This window comes from Leptodactylus fuscus, chromosome 2 (genome assembly GCF_031893055.1).
Source record: "Leptodactylus fuscus isolate aLepFus1 chromosome 2, aLepFus1.hap2, whole genome shotgun sequence".
In the NCBI taxonomy this organism is placed as follows: domain Eukaryota; kingdom Metazoa; phylum Chordata; class Amphibia; order Anura; family Leptodactylidae; genus Leptodactylus; species Leptodactylus fuscus.
This window is the reverse complement of record NC_134266.1, coordinates 110,555,528-110,575,884: the sequence shown is the minus strand read 5'-3', so window position 1 is coordinate 110,575,884 and position 20,357 is coordinate 110,555,528. Positions and strand designations below refer to the sequence as shown.

The 20,357-nt window shown below is 41.6% G+C and overlaps 1 protein-coding gene across 1 annotated transcript; it reads right to left on the bottom strand.

Moving 5' to 3' along the window:
* Positions 1-1,766: 1,766 nt before the first annotated feature.
* TIMM17A (translocase of inner mitochondrial membrane 17A) lies at positions 1,767-10,740 on the bottom strand. The gene is made up of 6 exons (XM_075264369.1): positions 10,670-10,740; positions 9,763-9,862; positions 7,298-7,361; positions 3,313-3,441; positions 2,709-2,819; positions 1,767-2,389 (listed from the first exon to the last, which is right to left on the bottom strand). The coding sequence occupies exons 1-6, from the start codon at positions 10,693-10,695 to the stop codon at positions 2,319-2,321; spliced, it is 501 nt and encodes a 166-aa protein (XP_075120470.1). The 5' UTR covers positions 10,696-10,740; the 3' UTR covers positions 1,767-2,318.
* Positions 10,741-20,357: the final 9,617 nt, after the last annotated feature.

Genomic DNA, 20,357 nt, shown 5'->3' with positions numbered 1-20,357 from the left:
TTGTTAATTAAGTTGGAACATGTCATCTTATCTCTTTTGCCATGATATATACATATAGACAGTCTGGGATGTTAGCTCACACATAAGTATTTTGAATCCTTCTTTGTTTCATGGGAAAGTCCATCCCAGTTTGGAAAGCTATAATGAGATGCAGATTATAATGAGCCTCAGCCAATAGTCATGTGCCAGGCTTATCTTATATCTCTATGACCAATCATGTTGTATTGATTAGAATAGCCAAGCCAGCTCTTTGTCTGTAATGTATTTAAACTACCTTTTTCTTACAATAAAATTAGAATTCACTTGATACACCATCAGCTGTGTGCGTGTGATTTCTCCAGGCCTGCGATCTAATCTCTAATTAGGACCTCTACAACATACGGAGGGATCCATTGATGTCCCTATCATTACCGACACTGATCCAGAGTAGTAATGTTGGCACCTGCAGAGAAAAATATTCCTTTAAGTCAGCCTTCCTCTTCTTGATGAGTTGGATGAGAAGAATTGAGGTTTTTTGTTGTTGTTTTTTGGGGGGAGGGGGGTGAAAGACATGGCTGTTGCTGTGGCAGAGGGGCTATGTTTCTGTTACTTAGGCTAAAAGAGACACTCTGGCAGGAAATGTAGAAATGGGTGTTTTATTGAAAATGAATCAGGCATGGATTCATGAGTATTTTCACTAATCTCCAGCTGATGCCAATGAATAGACTTGTAATTGCATCTGTCTCCTTATCTTATGTTCTATTTCTTGTACTGCTGATGATACCTGATACCCTTACCATCACATGCTATATCATAGTTTAATGATGCCCCATAAGGGGCAACTTTTTTTATTTTTTAATATACACACACACAAATTCCTCCCTCTTCAAATTCCATAGTTGCCACTGCTGGCGTAACAACGATAACAAAAAAACATTGCTTTTTTTTTTTTTCTTTTAAACATTTTATCTGGTCTGTATGAGTCACTCCCATACTGAGGATTCAAGAGTTTTCCTAAATACATTGTTGCTATATCTAGTGAGGCACTTCATAGTGTCATGTCCATCAAATAGTGAAAACCCACCCACCAGCTTATTGAAGAATACAATAAGTGAGAAGAAGAGACAGCAGGTAAGCTCCTAAGAGAGGAAGGGACTTGGGAAAAGCCCTCTAATGTTTCCAATAACATAAAGAAACAAAAAGTAAAACCTACTGAATTATTTACCTTGGGGGAATAGGTACATCATGGGGGGGACAAAAATCATTGGACTGCTTCTTTATGATTTTTCCTTTAAAATAACTTCTCTTTTTAGGGGTTGCCACAATGTCATCAGATAGTTAACCTTCTACTGCCATTCACCAAACCCAGACTACCATGGAGCTCTGTCTGCAGTTACTGTGGTCAGCAAAGCACTTTTTATGTACCTCAGCATATGACAACCTTGCTCTGCAACTAAATGCTTTCACATTTTAATAATACCACTCACAGCTGATTATGTGATACCTACAAAGGAACAGATTTCACAAACTGACTTCTTGCAAGAGTAGCATCCTATTATATTACCATGTAGGAGTTCAGGAAGAAAGTCAGTTTACAGACAAATGAATAATTGGAATGTACACTTCTTACACTTATTTGCACTACTGAATTATGCAAACCTTATTCAAAATAGTTAGTGAGCATTTGAATGTTGTTTGTCTTAGGATGGATCTATCCATTCAGTCAGTCGGCAATCTTCACATAAAAGTATGCATAACGGTAATTTCAAATAAGCATACACAGAAAATTTGAATCATCAACATGTAAGTATTAGAATACAGCCATGTGAAGCTGACAGCAAACGGCAAACTGTGTACAGCACAATATCCATTGGATACAAAATATAAAATGATACTGACCTATGGTATACAGAAATGCCAACACTAGTCTAAAATTGGTTAATTTACTGAATAAATTGATGCTCCTGCTATATTCTGATGCAGCTTTACTTTCCAAGCAGAACCATTCCTGAATGATGCTTAGAAAGCCTTTGGTTATGTCTTTGCTTGGGTCAACATAAAATCAAATAAGTCATTTATACTAATACTCAAAATATTCATGGAAAAAAGAAAAACAAAAAAAAACAAAGTGAACTTATATCTATTATTTTGGCTCTTATTGGGGGAGTCTGAATGTACAGCATAACATGTTTGATTTATCACATTTGTGTCCCTTCATACTCCATGCATTCACAGCTACAACCACAAGCATAATTCAGAAGCCAAAGGATCCAAATGTGCATAGGGCATGGCAGTAATTGTTCCATGGGATGTAATATTAAGTCCTTCAAATCTATTAATCATTGGTACTGCTGGTAACCACTGAAGGGGGATGGGCTAAGCTGGGATGCATCTTCTGTTATTGGAGGACCTTAGAGAGGGGAGAAAAAAAAAAACATGGTAAACTCCACAAAGTATAGACACATCCTGCTTTATTTGCATTTATACTGAGAATAATCTTGAGAAATCAGACTAAACAATTTCCATGCACCCCTCCCACCTCATGTGCCAAATTTACATCTATAAAGAATATTCTCTATCTTTAGAGGATATTGTATATACATTTCCCTGCGAATATTAGGGAGACTCAGCCATTACCACTCTGTCTATTTGGATCCAATATGTTTGTAGTGGTTGAACCCTCACCTAGTTAATACATCTAGAAGCTATTTGTCTATGGTGTCACTTACCATTTACAAACTGTGAAGAGGCAAATCGTGTCAGTAAGATTCCTGCTCCTTCTATCAAGGCCAAAAGAATTCCACCCATTGCAGCAGAGCCCACCATGGCAACTGGACCATCTGGCAAAAATAACAAAAATGGGCAAACTAAGTATCAAAGTAAGGGCTCGTTCACATCTGCACCCGGGTCTCCGTTTATACACGAAACTGGGCAGGAAACAGAAACCTGCAGTCAAGTGTCTGGCCGTGAGCGCCGGTGAGTGTTTTGTGCTCTCCGCTGCGAAACCGTTTTTTTTTTTTTTTTTTTTTTTTTTAACCGGACACAAAGTCAGACATTCAGGACTTTGTATCCGGTTTTAAAAAAAAAAAACAGTTTTGCCACGGAGAGCATAAAACGCTCACCGGCGCTCACAGCCGGACACTGTCTGACAGGTTTCTGTCTTCTGCCAGCAGAAGACGGAAACCTAAGTACGGAGACCGAACGCTGATGTGAACCCAGCGTAAAGCACAAAGCTACAGAATTTAAGGTAAGCTGCAAAACCTAACAGTAGTAGTAGTGAAAAAAAAAAAAAAAAAAAATCATAGGCGCTTCTTTGTAAAGCTAGATACTTACTTCTGGCAGCCAAGATTGCCCCGGTCATAGCCCCACTAGTGATAGAATTCCACGGATCCTCCTTCCCCCGTATTTTAACCATACTGCAATCTATCATGGAGAACAGACCACCCCAGACTGCAAAACTACCTAACAAAAGAAAAGAAAAAAAAGTGTTAGTATTTCATTGAACATAAGCAATTTCTGAAGCAAATAAGTAAACTACTAGCAGATCAGAGCTCAAATAAGACAATGACAAACATTTGTAGTTTGCTTTTCTAACCCAAAGATTCAAATAGGAGGTTTTGTTGTGGAGTAGAGTAATAGGGGCTGCTGTACATTCCTAACACATCAAGGGTCAGTTGTTTAATGGGAGCCAGTTTACCTATCAGTATATTTTGGCATGTGGAAGGATAAACTAGCAACATACACTACAACATACACAAGGCTACAATGCAACGTTTGCTTCATAGACTCAATTCTTCCTTTGCTAACTTGAATAAATAAAAGTTTATTTACAGAATAGTATTTAGGTCCGTGTGCTGCCTATTACTGTAGAATTCACTATTTCAGCATGAATTTTACCACAGACACAAGAGCTGATGATGATTACTCTTACCAGCAATTGGATTTTCTATGGCCTTCACAATTCCACTTATCAGGGGGATCCCTCGCCTTCCATAGGGATAGGAAACAACATGGAACCTCCTCCTCCATTAGTTCTCCAGATAATACCAGAGAACAAGAAGGACGATATTAGAAAGAACATACAAAAATACGCTAACTATAGAACACTGGTAGGACCCCTTGCAATTGTGAAGGCTACGGAAAATCCAATTACCTTTAAGAGTCATCTTCATCTTTTCCTTATGCTTTTAGAACTTATCAAGAGGATATAACAGAAGAGACAAAAATCAGGGAGGGACAACCACAGAGAGAACTTTTCTCCCAAAACAGAGAGAAATGGAAAGAATGTCCAGCTTGTAATGATAAAAAATAAGGTCAGAGGATTTGTCCAAGTAGCAGCATGATTTGTTTTTGGGCTGAGAGTGCACCAGCCATTCTAGAAGTTGACACAAGAATGGACCTTTAGCCCCTTTATCCAGCAGGCAGTGATATAATCCAAGGATACAGGGACAGGAAAGGCCAAGTGTTTTCCCAAAGTAGATGATTTAGGACAGACAGATTTAAAGCAGTTATCTGGGATAACTTGAAATCCCTACACTAATCTAAACACCCTCCTACTTTCTAAATAACATAATGAAAAAATGTATATTTACCCACATTTTCTGATTATCCGGCGACTATTCGTTTCCCCATTTCCAGAAACGAATCATAGTGGGGGAGGGGGGGGGGAGAGTAGTAGTGACTAGTCCCCCTCTCCATGCATGCGCAATAGAGATAGATCATCACTGGAAGACTGAATCAGTACAGGAGGAGGAGGGGCCCTCTCACAGAAAGACGCATGAAAGGTAATTATATAATATGGGTTGGGGGTTGGGCTGAGTAGTTAAGGAAGGTTGGATAGCTAGAGAGACAGGGAGGGGGTGTATGGGAGGGGGAGGGGAGTGAGGAAAGAGGGGTCAGTGAGGTAAAGGGGGGGGGGGGGGCGAGTGATGAAGTTACATAGCAGGAAGCAGAACCATGTAAATAATCAGGAGTCACCAGCAGCTCCCAGAGACACTCTTAACATTATATATGCCTACCTATTATTTACTTGCCCTACTGTCAAGACTAGTCACACAATGAAAGACTGTGTACCAGATGCTGTCATTACATATGTGACTTATGAGACCTAGACCCTGGACAGTATACAGTTTTGTTAGCAATGCTATAGTATTTCAGTTTCACAATTGTCTATATATATATATATATATATATACATATACATATACATATATATATATATATATATACATATATATATATATATATACATATATTGGCAAAACAAAAACACATTTAGCAAAGTGTAACTTGGGAGTGGCTGCAGTGACTCCTTGCATCACTGTATGGCAGAGGTAGGCAACCTTCTGCACTCCAGCTGTTGTAAAACTACAACTCCCAGCATGTATACTTCCTCTGCTGTTCTTGGAACTCCCCATAGAAGTGAATAGAGGACATTTGGAGCTGTAGTTTCACAGTAGCTGAAGTGCTGAAGGTTGCTGACCCCTGCTGTATGGGCTAAGAGACTACTTTCAAGTACACTAGTGTACAGAAAGAGCTGTAGTTTGGTCATTATAGGGTATATCCAGTTTCTAATATTGATGCCCTATCCATAGACTTTAATGTGACATTGCTGCAGTACCTACACTACATTGCTACAGTGTGTACAGCAAGTGAGCAGTAAGGCTTGCGGTATGCACACATTACCGAGAACTGCATTGTCCCAGTAATAGGTGATCTGTGGGGGTCTGGGGTGTCCCAGTAATTGATGGCCTATATTACAAACTGGATAATCCCTTTAACAATGACCAGGTAATTACACTAATTGACAAAAAGAAATTTAAAAAAAATAAAACACACCCCATTAAATGTTAGATCGCTGCAAAGCTCAGACTGCAGTTATGACTCAGACATGTAAATTATTACATGTACAATTCGACTAACCTGATTAGGTCTAGACTTGGTCTGCCATAAGAGGTTGTAAAAGTGCTTCCCCGCTGCCCTACACAAAGGCTCTCAGAGACTACTTTTTGTACCTCTTCGTAACCAACAGCTAAACATGCCACACTCAAAGACATATTGCCTACTTGACAAACTTTGAGAGAGGGAGCAAGACTAAACTGAGGATGATCATTTTGACAAACTGCCAGTATCTAGGCTGTTTTGACCTAGGAGGTGTTGGGAGCATGGATTACATGAGGGCAAGCATATAACATACACTTCAAACAGGCTCCGGATTGCCTAGACAGACAATCAAAGGAATGGACAGTTTGATCCACCAAAAGGCACAAGGAACACTCAGTATCCTTGCCCACCATCGAGACAGAGACGGCATCTTCACTATCCACCATTATCTCTACTGGAAAAATTCTAGCCTTTGTTTGAAGTGGTGTTGTGACCAAGAAACCTGGACTGCTACAGACTGGAACCAAATCGTCTTTAGCAGTGAATCTATCTTCTGTTGGGGATCAGACAGTAGTCTGGTTTGAGCATGCAGGCCTCATGGCGAGCAATTCAATCCCACCTTTCTTTTGAAGCAACACACTGCCCCAAATGCTAGTGTGATGACGTGGAGAGTTATCACATATGACAGTTGGGCATTAACAGTCCAGCAACATCTGCAGGACAGCCAGCAGTTGCATGAGTTGCCTCTAATGGCAGGGCTTCCAGCTGGCATTTTTCAGTAGGATAATGCTCACCCATGAGCAAAGGTTTTCTAGGAATAGCTCCGCCTGACTGCAACGCTTTCTTGGCCTGCCTAGTCACCAGATTTATCACCAATCATTTATGGGATCTGCTAGAACACAAGCTTTGGCAGTCTAAAATCTGTAGGATCTTAAGGCCCAGCTACAACATCTGTGCACAAATATAATGCAGGATACCAGAGGGAACCTGTATGTCTGCATACGGCAGCGCAACAGGGTACTAGAGCCTTCTTTCAAATTTAGTTTTTCCCAATAAACTTATCCTTTTGCTCTAATCTTGCAAGCACCTGCATACATCATTGCATTCATACATATAAAAGTTTCATTCAATTCCAGCAACTCCCTCTTGGTGCATTTTTTTGTCAGTGCATTTGCTATAAGTTTTTAAAAAAAGCTTGTCCTTTGGCAATTATCCAATTTAGTTTCGCTTGTAGAGAGCACATTCTAGCCCAAGGTCTTTATGCAGAACAGTCGAAGGTTATGGTTTCAGCAACAGATAACATGCAAAGACATACCATCTTGAATAGCTACAGCAAACTAATACGTTACATGATATATACGGTTTTATTAAAACTAGTTGCTGTCAAAATAAAGACTTTTAATAAACATAAGCAAACAAAGTAATGAAGGTTTACCTCCTAGTTGTGGTGCCCGAGTTCGGATAGCAAAAAAACTGCCTTTCATTCGGTGCTTGACTCCCTGCAAATGATAAGGTCACCTATCAGTCCTGGAAACATGGATTAAGAAATGCTAAAATGTACTTAGAATCTATACATGCATAAAAAGTAGCTTCAATTACAGTGACAGTTTCCCTGTGACTGTACTAAAGAACTATGAAGAACATATACAGCATATATGATATGTTGGAGTCCCTTTGAAGAGATCTGCCATAGGTGCTATGGTTTAACCCGTTCCCGCTCTGTGCCGTATTATTAAGTCAAGCTGAGCATATAGTTAACACTCAGCACCATAATATTACAGTGATGTAATGTTGCTATGATCAAACAAGATCAATTCCCCCTCCCAGTCACCACTCTATAACAGTGACTGCCTATGCATAGCTCCCATAGGAACTAATGTGTGATGTTCTGCAATACTAATTATTGCAGAACATTGCACTAGGGATTTGAGATCCCAGCTAAGTCCCCCCACATGAGAGGGAAAGAGTAAAGAGTAAAAAAAAAAACAAAAACAAAAAAACACAAAGACATAGTTAAAACACACAAAATAAACAATAAAAAAAGTTAAAAAAAACAAACACAAAACACCTTCATATTTAAAATAATAATAATAATAATTACAAAAATAAACAAACATGTTAGGTATCCCAAAATGTGTCTAAGTCCCCACTATCTAAAAATTGCATTATTTATTCCATATGGTGAACGCTGTAAAAATAAATAAATATATAAAAATACTGCAATGTGCACATTAACGTGGTCACTTTGCTTACACCAAAAAAAGAACAATAAACACAAAATTCAAAAAAGAACAATAAAAAGTTATCAAAAACTCATACATACCAAATATACCAATACCAAGTACAACTTGTCCCGCCAAATAAAGAGCCATGGCATATCTCCATCAAAACAGTTCAGTGAAAAAAAAGTTACCGCTAGGTGCACACCTGCGTTCTTCTTTCTGTTCTGTGCTTTCCGTCTTCTGCATGCCAGAAAACAGAAAGCACAGACCGGGTCCGCCCGTGAGCGGCGGTGAGCGTTTTATGCTCTCCGCCGCGAAACCGGATTTTTTTTTATCCGGACACAGAGTACTGCATGTCCGACTGTGTCCGGATTATAAAACCCGGTTTCGCGGCGGAGACCATAAAACGCTCACCGCCGCTCACGGTCAGACATCTCTCTCACCCATTCAAATGAATGGGTGAGAGAGACTCCTGCAGGTTTCCGTCTCCTGCCTCTGTTTTAGGCAGGAAACGGAAACCTGCATAACGGAGTTCACAACGCTGATGTGAACGAGCCCTACCCCAGAAAAACCATTCATTTTCATAAAATTATGTTTTATTTTCAAAAGTGGTAAAACATACTAAAAACATTGCATCACCATAATCGTAATAACCCAATGGGCAAAACTGTTATGTCATTTTTAATACAGAGTGAATGCCGTAAAAACAAAATGCTAAAAATTATGATAGCATTGTGTTATTTCACATGATCCCCCAAAACACGTAAATAAGAGCTAATCAAAACCTTATATGTACCCCAAAATGGTGGCAAATTACAGTACAACTCCTCACAAACAGAAAAATAAAAAAAAAGTTATGAATTTTGGAAGACGGGGAGGGAAAATATGAAAAAAGTCACTATGAATTAATATATGTTCTTAAGGGCTTAACCTCCTATAGTGCATCAACATTAAAGACACTGCATGGATCAGAGCAGTGCAGTGGAGTCAGAAAAAAAAGTTATGATTCCAACTGGAAATTAAAGTGCTTAATTACATTACACAGTTATTGTTATAATTAATTAGAGGTATAGTTTGTAGAATATTCACATTCATAGGAATTCAAGCACTTCACTTTTTATGAATTAAAGAAGCTTTATTGCTTCTGACTGGTCATGGCTGTCAGCCTTTTATGAAGAAGTCAGAGTCAGTGGATGGGCCTACTGACTCCATAGCACTGGCATTCACTGCATGTAGCTATACTGTCTAAGCATACACTGTATGCAGCTTATAGTCTCCTAGGCAGCAACTAGTGACTGTTGATTTGAAAATCTCCATATACAGAATAGTATCACTCCAACACATTGAGGCTGATTTATCAGGTCTTGTATGCTATTTTTCTGGGATACATTTCAAGGCATGCCAAAAGTCTCCATTTTTGGCACACCCACGTATTTGGGCAGAAATTGTCATTAGCCATCCCCACTTAACTATGAGAATTATATTACGAATAGCATTTGGTCAACAGCTATTGAATCTGTATGACCATCTTAATCTTGTCCTAGCACACTGCATTGTGGGTATTTTAAATGACATGGTAGGCTTTTGGGCTTTTTTTCCCCTCCATTCTCAGTCATTCTGAAACACAGTAAATAATACAATCAAGTCAGAATCAGTGAAATATTAACATTAAATTTACCTGTGGAGAGTTCCTGAATCCTTTTATCGCCTGAAAAATGCCTCCTCCGATGATACCCATGGTAAAGGCACCACCACAGTCGTCTACTATCCTCCATGGGCTGAAAAAAAGATATAAGCACTTAATATATATATACACTATTAAAAGGGATATTCTAGTAACTTGCAGATGGGTGGAGGAGGGGGATTAACCATTGGGATTCCACAGATCATGAGAGTTGGGGTGTTTTGTACCCCAGTTTGAACAAAGCATTGGGTCAAAACTGCTCCATTCATCTCAATGAGAGTACAGAGCTCAACTACCTCCAGCAGTATTTCCATTAAAATGAATGGTGTAATGTGCATTTCTGAGCCGTCACCCCAGTTGTCGTGACCACTGGGTGTTGCAGTGGCAGAACCCCCACCAAACAACTACCCCCCATTCTGAGGACAGGCGGCAATATAGTATAAGTGGAATAGCCCACTCTAATCTGGCAATGACAGAACCCACTCCATCCCAGATAAAGGGTCCGACCCCAGCAATTGTACATTTGTCACCTTTCCTGCTGTTTATGGGAAAGTCACCTTAGCAATATAAACCCTAATCCCCAGGCAGCAGGCAGGCCCTGTACAATGAACCAGCTACATAACACACACAGTAGTGTATTAGAGCTATAGCCTCAGTGTCCACCTCAAGCAGGGCCCACTCTTGTGATGTAACGTACAGATATCTGTCACCATAGCGGGGAGGTGGCGCTGTGAGAAGTCTTATGTCACCCAGGAGGGCACTTCACGCACCGGCTGCCGTCTCAAAGCACTGACAAGTCCCCATCCCCACAGCACGGTATGGAGGATTATACTATGGCGCCTCAGCCCTCTCACCCACTGTACCGCACAGCACATAACACAAAGCCCGAGCTCTCAATTACCAGGGCTCCCGTGTGTACTCCTCCATGATGTCTGCGAAGGTCGAAAAGAGGAGACGCAGGAAGAGAGCAAAGCATGTGACCAGCCAAGGCCGCTGCCCATTGGTCGTGAAGAAACGTCACGTCATTTCTTCGCTACCATAGAGACAAGGCTTCACGTAACAAGCGGCTTATACAATCTGTCGCCATAGATGAGCGCTACGGCCATAGTTTTGGTTGGTATAATTGTCTTCCCTTAACTTCCGGGCCTAGTGCTGTGTGTTACACCAGGCTCCTATATAGAAGGAAAGGAAATGTAAGGTGCATGGCAGCTTATCGCAAGAGAACAGATTTATGTGAACCGTGTGGCATATACAAGGGTTGTGACTATATCCTGTGTTTCCTAAGGACATGGTGGGAAATAAGGGAAATAGCTGGCTGGGAACAGCGTGACCTATTTGCCCTTACTAATAAGGACATTTCTGCCCCCTACTGGTCGGTTCTTATAGTATTTAGCTACTTCACAGTGACTTGGCTAAACTCCACTCTCTGTAAGGACTTTTATAACCGCTAGGTGACATGCAGACATCTGGGACTAAAGCCTAACTACTGCTGTATTATCACCGAGGAACCCTTCTGTCTGCTCAGAGTCCGAGTGGGTGGCTGCCAGAGAGGATGATAGTTTCAACCCCTTAGATTCAATGGTCAAACATGACTACAACATCTAATGCCCCCCCCCCCCTCCTTGGCCTTCCCTGCAGCAAGATCAAGGGATGCCGCCATGTATTTATGTCAGCTCGGGGTCTCACCAGTAACCCCAGGTTGCCAGGAGCCCACATACCTGGTAGATCCTGCCACGATTATAACCTCTGCATGTGGCCGACTTACTCTAGGTTCACACCTGCGTTTGGGTTTCCATTCGGGGGGTCCGCTTGGTGACCCCTGAAAGGAAGCCTAATCCACTTTAACCCTTTCACTGCCAAGGGTCTATGGAAATTTTGCACCTCCAATAGCCAGAGCAATTTTCACAGTTTTGAGATGGACAAATCAAATCAAACCTAAATTGCAACATTAAAAAAAAACATCCAACTCCCCCAATACTTGTATATTTTCTTAAAGTAGACACCTGTAGCATTCTACTGTTCTACTTATATATTTAGAAAAACGTTTATTCAAATTAAAACAAACATTTCAATTTCAATAAAACAAACATTTCAATTTCAATAAAACAATGCCCGTTCCCCTGGTATTGGTGCATATCTCCGCTTACTAAAGTCCACTACCATTTCATTGGTCTTCCCAGCATTAATCCTGATGTGGTTCCGTTAACACCATTCCACAAAGTCCCAGTTTAAGTCTCTGTATTCCCTGTCGTCTCCGCCTACTATTGTAGAGTCATTGGAGTACTTTTGCAGGTAACAGCTAGATGAGTTGCACCTAAAAACAGCAGTGTACAGTGTGAAGAGGAAAGGGGCAAGAACTGTACCTTGTGGTGCCCCCATACTACAGATCACAGTGTCAGACAGTCCCGGGCTCTCACATACTGAGGTCGGTTTGTGAGCTAGTCTAGGATCCAGTTGGATAGGTGGTGGTCAACTCCAGTAAGGTCCAGCTTGTCTCTCAGTAGCCCTTGCTGAATGGTGTTAAAAGCACTGGAGAAATCAAAGAACATTATTCTCACCGTGTCCCCCAATTTCTCCAGGTTAGAGAGAGTCTGTGAAGAAGGTGGATGTAGTCACTGGGTTAGCAGAAATTACACCAAAGATCATACAAAGTTTATAGAAAGAACGGGTGGATGAGGAGTGGAGTTTCCAAGCCAAAGATGTCAAGAGTTTATTATTTAATGTAGACCAACATAGTTTTCTCTCAACTGTTTCCACTAAACATAGGTCCATCTCATTCCTGGCCTGGGAGAGTGCCTGATAATTTATAATGGAGGTATGTGATTTAGTAATCGTCTTGTGGTAGTATACTTTCTTCCCTAATTCAAGTTGTTTAGACATTCGTGTATGTTGGCACTGACCCACACTCTCAATAAATTGACCCCAAAGTATTGTCCATTGAGGGCAAGGTAATCATCTATCTGACCTTGTATTTATATCTCCATCTGGACAATAAAGAGACTTTAAGGGTCCAAGAGGTGGAGCAGGGCTTGACATTATAGTTATACAGGATATAGTCAAAGGGACGTTGTCAGACCAGGGAGTTGACAGTACCCTGGAGTCTGAAACCTGGAGCAACAGGGATTTAGGGAAAAGAACAGTAAGTAGGGAAAAGAATCTAAGTAAGGTATTGAATAGTAAGTGTAGTTCTTAGTAGTTGAATCTTGGAGAAACAAGATTGTGGGACATGCTTGAGATAGAAGTTTGAAGTGGAGGAGATCTGGGTAGTGGAACAGGAGTGTGTCTGTCCAGGTTCAGATCCAGTGTGCAATTTGAATCACCACAAAGAATGAGAGTGCTCACTTTGTTTGCTTCTATTATAGCACCATTTGGCCTGAGTTGAGAGCATAGTAAGAAATTACTGTGATGTCATACATGGTACCCATAAGAGGTAGGTACTGGCCCTCAGGGTCAGCCAGGCTGAGTAAGTGTGAAGAAGGATGCTTTATGGAGACAAACGGTGACCTCTTTTGTCTTAGTTGAAGCAATGGCTGTAGAAAAAGAGGTATAGTGGGGTGAGAGATAACAAGAAGCAGGCGATTGGGAAAAGTGGATGTCTTGAAGACAAAGCAAATCAGCGTAAATTCTTTTGTAATAACGGAAGGCTTTGGAACACTTCTGAGGAGAGTTGAATCTCTGTGCATTGTGGTAAACAATTTTAAGAGCCATTGTTAAAAGGGGAGATAAGATATTTCAACAACATATAGAAAGAGCAGATCTTCTCAAAGAAGGTGACGGGGAATGCATTCAAGTCTCGTTGAGTTACGTTTGGGTGGCTTCAATTACTGAGGTGGACAATTTCTTTTGGAGTAATTCTACCTTTTATCATGAGATTCAAGAAATGTGATAGCATTACCCATTTATTCCTCTAGGGCCGAGGTGAAATTTCTCAGAATTTAGAGGTGATCTCGACTGATATCTTGTCCATGTCTTTCTGCAATGTGCTATCAAAACATATGTGAAGTTCTTCAGGGGGGAGGGGGCTAGGTGAATCAAAGTCTGAGGGATCGGCTGGGTTGACCCCAGATGAGCAGGAGAATTTGTCAGGAGGCAGATGTGCTATCTAATTGTTTGCTCTATCGTGTTTGATTTCTTGCTCACATAGTGGGGTGCAGGGCACATCCTATTCTATTTGGGCTGAATAGGGCTCATAATGAGAAACAATAGATAAGTCATGCATGAAATTGTCCAACGGATGAAGGGCCATCCCAAGCCATAATAACCTGTGCCAGTGGGTAAGAGGATCATAGGGGACTTCACAACACCCAACATTGTCCTGCCATGATAGAATCATTATCTGGATTTAATTACAAGTCCCAAACCAGGTATAGTAGGCTGAGAGATAGGCCAGGTAGAGATGTAAGCAAATGAGTGAATAAATGAGTAGTTCCAGATAGGAGTGCAATTCTCCGAATGCCCACTAGGAAGTGCTTCAGGACAAGTAACAGATTAGTTGCCCTGTGGTTCTCCTTTTGGAAACAACACTTCATGGAGCATGTTTTTTTTTTTCAACTGTGATTTTGATTAAATTTAAAAAAAAAAAAAAAGAGAACTAACAACCATATACTAGAATCAACCACTGGAACAACAAAAACCAGTTGAAACAAGCAACAATGCAATTAAACCACTGATACGGTAGGGCGAAAGGTCAAAAATAAGTGACAGAAACAATGGAGAGAGACAGGGAGACACAGGACTAGAGACAGGAGACAAGGAGGAAAGGTGTGTGTGTGGGGGGGGGGGGGGGGAAGTGATCAGAGACCACGTATAGAACAGTACGCATCCCAAGGTGCCCAGATGGTCCGAAATTTCTCCACTGTATTATTCAGAGTGGCAGTAAGAAACTCCATGCACTTAACATCTTTGATACTAGCAAGCAGAAAGGGGGTTGAGGGGGGTTGGGTACTTTTCCAGTGGCAAGCTATAAAAACAGCAAGGAAGGGTGTTTACCCAGGGGCCTGGGAGGTAAGTTAAGTAGATAAACCATACCTCCCAACTTTTGAAGAACTGAAAGAGGGACAAAATGATGTTTCAGTTTTATTGCATGGCGTGATGATGAGAGAACCCCAGTTTTTGTATTTTTCTTTGTTATGTGTTGTTTTATATACAAATTACCTAATCCTGTTAGACCTATGTTGTTTACATTTGCTGATCCACTTCAGTGGTTTTGGGTGTATACAAGGGGAGTTAGCTTTTTCTGGCTCTAGCACAACCAGTTTTTATTACCCATGGACAAACAAATGGCAAAGAAGGAAAGCAGGGCTAATGAAGCTGAGCTCAACCCCAGACACTGCTTCCCCCCACCCCCACCCCCACCGCCAGAAAAGCATCCTTCTTTCTCAGGATCCTGCATTTGGGAATAAATTGAGCCTAAGTGAGTGGAGTGAGTTGAACCCTGACAGCTGCACCTGCGTCATGTAGTAAGACGGGCCTGTATGGTTTCTTTTTATAATATGCATAGCATGTGTCACACACAGTATAATATGCACCACAGTGGCCCCACACAGTGTAAAATGCTTCCAAAAGCCACCGTAGAGCTGCTTCAGGTGAACCCCACGGAATTCAACAAATATCAGTGAGGTTTGGCCCCCGCTTGGGTGCTATTATTTTACTCTGGGGTCTCAGAGGACGTGATTAAAAATAACAAACACATATTCACCTTGCCCCATCTCTCCTGGGTATCTTCGCTCCATCTGGCTTTCTTTTAGCATCTTCTGCAGTCTTCTTCTGCCTGCGCCTGGGTTAATATGCTCCAAGCGTCAATGCTGGGGCCTGTGATTGGGCCTCAGCAGTCATGTGGGGCAATGTCATTAGATAGTCATTAACAATACCTGACCACTATAATGGTGGTCCAGGACCCTGGCCATCTTCAGCCAGCTGGCCGCGGGCCCCCTATCTCTCCAGGCCTGGTCGTTATGCCACTGACTGCTAACTACATAGATCCTTCTCTTGATTGTCAGTTAATGATCTGGTTCTGCACTGGTACTGTGATGTAAAACAAGGGGTTTCATTATATTCAAAGAATAATGATAAATGATCATTTCTCTTAAGTGTAGTTTTGGTGGGACCCCTATAATTCCTCTAATCCCTGTAGCGTCTTAACTGGATATCTCTGCCTTTCGTAGGCTCCCTCCCCCTTCCCCCTTCTCTCTCCTCCTTTCCTTTTGGGTCTGTGTTTTTGTCCATGTGTTTGTGTTTGATTAGTTTATGGACGGTTTTAGTTTTATATTACTATGCTCTGCTTTCATTATTTCCCATTGCTATTTTGACATTCTCATTTGTTATGCCTTATGATAATTGGTTTATTTTTCTTTATAGTTATCTGAAAAACCCAATAATCATTAAAAAAAAAAAAAAAAAAAAAAGAGTAATGATAAAAGCAAGCATTCCAAAGCAGATCACAACATACTGTTGGCCCGATCCTAGGGTTTTCACCCTTTGTGCTTTCTCTGGAGATCTGAAGGTGCGGTACGACATCATTAACTGAAGATTGTGTTCCAGTCATGATTATTGAAGTGAAGGATCTTTGTGGTCGATGGTACTGAATTATTGATATTAAACAGAGGATATTGTGAACTGTGGAAACTAAGATTGGGATTGGCATTTCAGTAGCAGATGGCTGGAATGAATAAAGGATTAAGAAACTAGAGATGTGGAAGTCATATGCCTTTCGTACACATATTAGTCCTATAACATTATAGTTAATGTGTGCTTGCAGAAGTCAAGACCATCTGGGTGTTAGGTTGTTTCTTTTGTAAGCTCTTGAAAGCAGGGCCCTCAGTCCCATTGTGCGAAATGACTATTTCTTTGTAAAGTATCTCTGTCTGTATTTGAACCCTACAAATTGTACAGTGCTGTGGAATATGTTGGATAAATAAAATGTATTATTATTTATTTTATTATTGTTTACTGGGCAGGTAAAAGAGCAAAGAAGAGGGCATATGGTTGCCATATATGTATGGGTAATGGTGAGGTCTAGGTTAAATGGTTTACAAGGAGCAGCTTGTAGTGGTGGCAGAGGGGAAGACTAGCCAGAAGAAACATCCAGTGGAGGTAATCCCCAGATACTTGTGATACCAGAATTAAAGCGTGGTCATTTATAAGCAGCATGTGAAGAAGAAAAACTGCCAATAGTAAGGATTTTGTGGTCATAGCTCATCCAGAGAAGAAACTGAAAAGGGACCATTTGACCTGAAGAAATAGAGAAAGTGCAAAGAAAAGTGAACAAAGTCATGACAGACTTTTTGGTTGTGGTAGGGGTTGAGGTTGTTTTCCACTTAGTGCTCACCCGCTAGGGACTGTACAGACATGATGGGGTCCATTTGATGGGGGTCTTGACATTCAACAACAACCTTCAGGAGAGGCTAGAGGCCTGGTTAGAAAGTGTTTGGCAGTGGCAGAAAAAAGATAGGACACCTTGGGGAAAGAATCTACCTTTTTTGTTGATGGATCACGGCACTGCACTTTTGGTTATCATGGTGTGCCATGATGAATGTGCCATAAGCCTTACAGTATGATAGACTTGCATGTGGCAGGTTACTAGTTTTACAACGTGCCCCTAGACTATTTTGAGGCTAAGCACTCACGAATGGTTACGACAGTGATCTGAAGGAAAAATTCCTTCCTAACTCCAAATATCCATTATGTGAAGATCCGAAGTCCCATCCAACCCACCCTATTTCTTCTGCATTTAGTGTTTTATATGAGACTGAATCGTGGCACTGCCCTCATGATTATCCACCATGATGGTATGCTAAAAGATATCTAATGCCTGGGCGGGCATGAAGGTTGAATGGTAGTCACTATGGAGGACATAGCTTTCCCCCACCCCTACATAGCTTTATTTTGTGTACTTATATAGCACCACAATATTTCCCAATACTTTACAGATATTGTTGTCACCTAGTTTCCTAAGTGGAGCTCACTTGGGACTTTGGCTCAGGTGGAGGAATGTGTCTAGATATCTGCTCACAGCCTATGAACATAGGACAAAAAGGTGCTTTATTTTATGAGCGGGGAAGGATGTGACTCATGAATGTACACTTGTGATGGACATTACGAATTAATCCAGCTAACACCACAAACAGAAGATTTCACCCCCAAATCCGGAGCAGATTCCTCCCAGAATCCGCTTCCCATTGTTTTCAATGAGAGGCATAAATCGCATCTGGACACAGAAAAAAGAAGTGTTCTGCTTAATCTTGCTGCAGATTTCGCGCCTCAACTTTTAGTTATAATTTTGTATATTAATATATGTAAGAATGATTATATTACAGAAATGTTATATACACTACTATAATGGTTATATTAAATAAATGTGTAGTATATTCTATTTATATTATATGAATGTGTTATATACACCACTATACTGATCATGTCTGGAAACACATCTGTCTATGATGTCGCACGGTTGCAACAAATTTCATGGTTGTCATAGCAACCAGTCAGAACATTGCTTTATCTAAAAGCCTGCAATGAGAAAGTGAAGCTGGATTCTGATTGCTGTAATACAGGCACATTTTCTTACACCAGAGTTTATACTTGTCATATTTTTTTAGAAAATGTTATACTTAGTTGCAAAATTGTTGGTGATGGTACATCTAAAGCCATAAACATGGATACGTTGAAGATCAAGTCCTTGTCTGTTCACATGGCGGAAAATGAAGAGGCAATTCCTCTTCATTTTCAGCCGCCTGCATTTTTGCTGTGTCTAGCCACGGCAGAATGCCGACGCAGTGCATCAGCATTCTGTTGCGGCATTCTGCTGCTGATTAGGCCTGGATGAATGGGCCTAATCAGCAGGGAGTCCTCGAGATGGCGATACCGCAGGTGGAATCCATGGCAAGATTGAGCAGGACGCTTCTTTTTTCCACGTCCTGCTATGATCTCTACCTCCCATTGAAAACAATGGGAGGCAGATTCTGGGAGAAATCTGCTCCGGATCAGAGGCAAATTCCACCATGTGAACTGATCCTTAGACAGTGGTGAACCTAGCCTCTCTGCTGCCTGAGGCGGACAATCAAAAGATGCCCCCCCCCCCCCCCCGGTATTGTGTCTGGGGTGGGGGGTTGTTGTTCATCTTTTGATCGTCCACCTCAGACAGCGAAGGGGGGGGGGGGGGTTGCGGATGCTAGTGGTAACATTACAATAAATACAATGCAGTAATACTCACAGGAGACGTCTTCCCACATTTCCCGTCTCTTTCCTTTGGACTGCCATGACCACTTCTTCCAGCTGTGACTTGACTCTGTAAAGTTTAAAACACAGACATCTTTGACTCCTCACTTCTCCACGCACCCAACCCATATATTATATATCAGGTGGGTGAGATGAGAAAACTCCAGAAGGAATGTTTGTTCTCAGCAGACAACTTTCGTCTGCTGAGCATTTTGGTAAATGCTCAGTATTGGGCTGGATTTTTAGTAATGGCAGGTAGGTTGGTAGTGGGACCTGTCATTCCACACCACACCCCCCCACCCCCGTTCCGGCACACACTTTGGGGATGTTCCGGCAGCGACTCAGCTGTTGAGAGTCTGCTCATCAAGGGAGGCTTAAGAGTCAGCTCCAGCAGCAGACTTAGGCAGAGCTTGGCTGGAGAGCCAAAGAGAGAGGTCATATTTTTGGAGCTGTGTCCTGAGTGATTTAACTGGCTTTTGATTTCTGTTATCCTAGGTGAGGTAACCTATTCTATGTTTAGTTAGAGCCTAGCCAGGCAGGTATTTATTTTTGTATTGTTTCCTTTTGTTGCTGCACTACTTTTTTGAGTGAAAATAAACTCTACCTTTGTTTTGGACTAAAGAAACTGGACTTGTGTGTCTATGCCACCCCACCTAGCAAACCCAGACCCTGACAATTGGTGGAGGATGCAGGCATACAGCGGTTGCTAGGGGCAACAACACGTCCACTCTTTGCTGGAGAAAAAAAAGGCTGATGCCACTATACAGACCCAGACTATGGAGGAGATACTGAAGCATCTTGTACAGTCCAATGTGCAGCAACAACAAACAAATTGTTTGCTGATGGAGCAAATTGCGCTCCTTAAAGAGACTGTTGTCACTAGCCCGAAAAGACCTGTGGAGCACAGAATGAGAAGCAGGCTGTGCAAAGAGCTTTGCAAAAGATGACCCCAGATGATGATGTGGAGGCCTTCTTGACTGTGTTTGAGAGAGTGGCCGAACGGGAGAAACTGCTAGCTGCTGACTGGGCAGACATCATTGCACCCTATTTGACCGGTGAACCCCAGAAGGCCTATTATAACCTCTGCCAGCAAGATATCAAGGACTTTGACAAACTAAATGCGGAAATTCTTGCTCGGCTGGGGGTAACCACTGCTGTCCGTGCCCGGAGAGTACATACCTGGAGCTACCAGATGGACAAGCCTGCCAGATCCCAGATGTACGACCTGATTCACCTGGTGAAAAAGTGGCTGGAACCAGACACCTGTACCCCTGCAAAGATGGTGAAGAAGGTGGTCCTAGACCAGTTCACCAGAGCTCTTCCTCCTGCGTTGCAGCGCTGGAGGAAGACCCCAAAGACTGGACATGGAGACC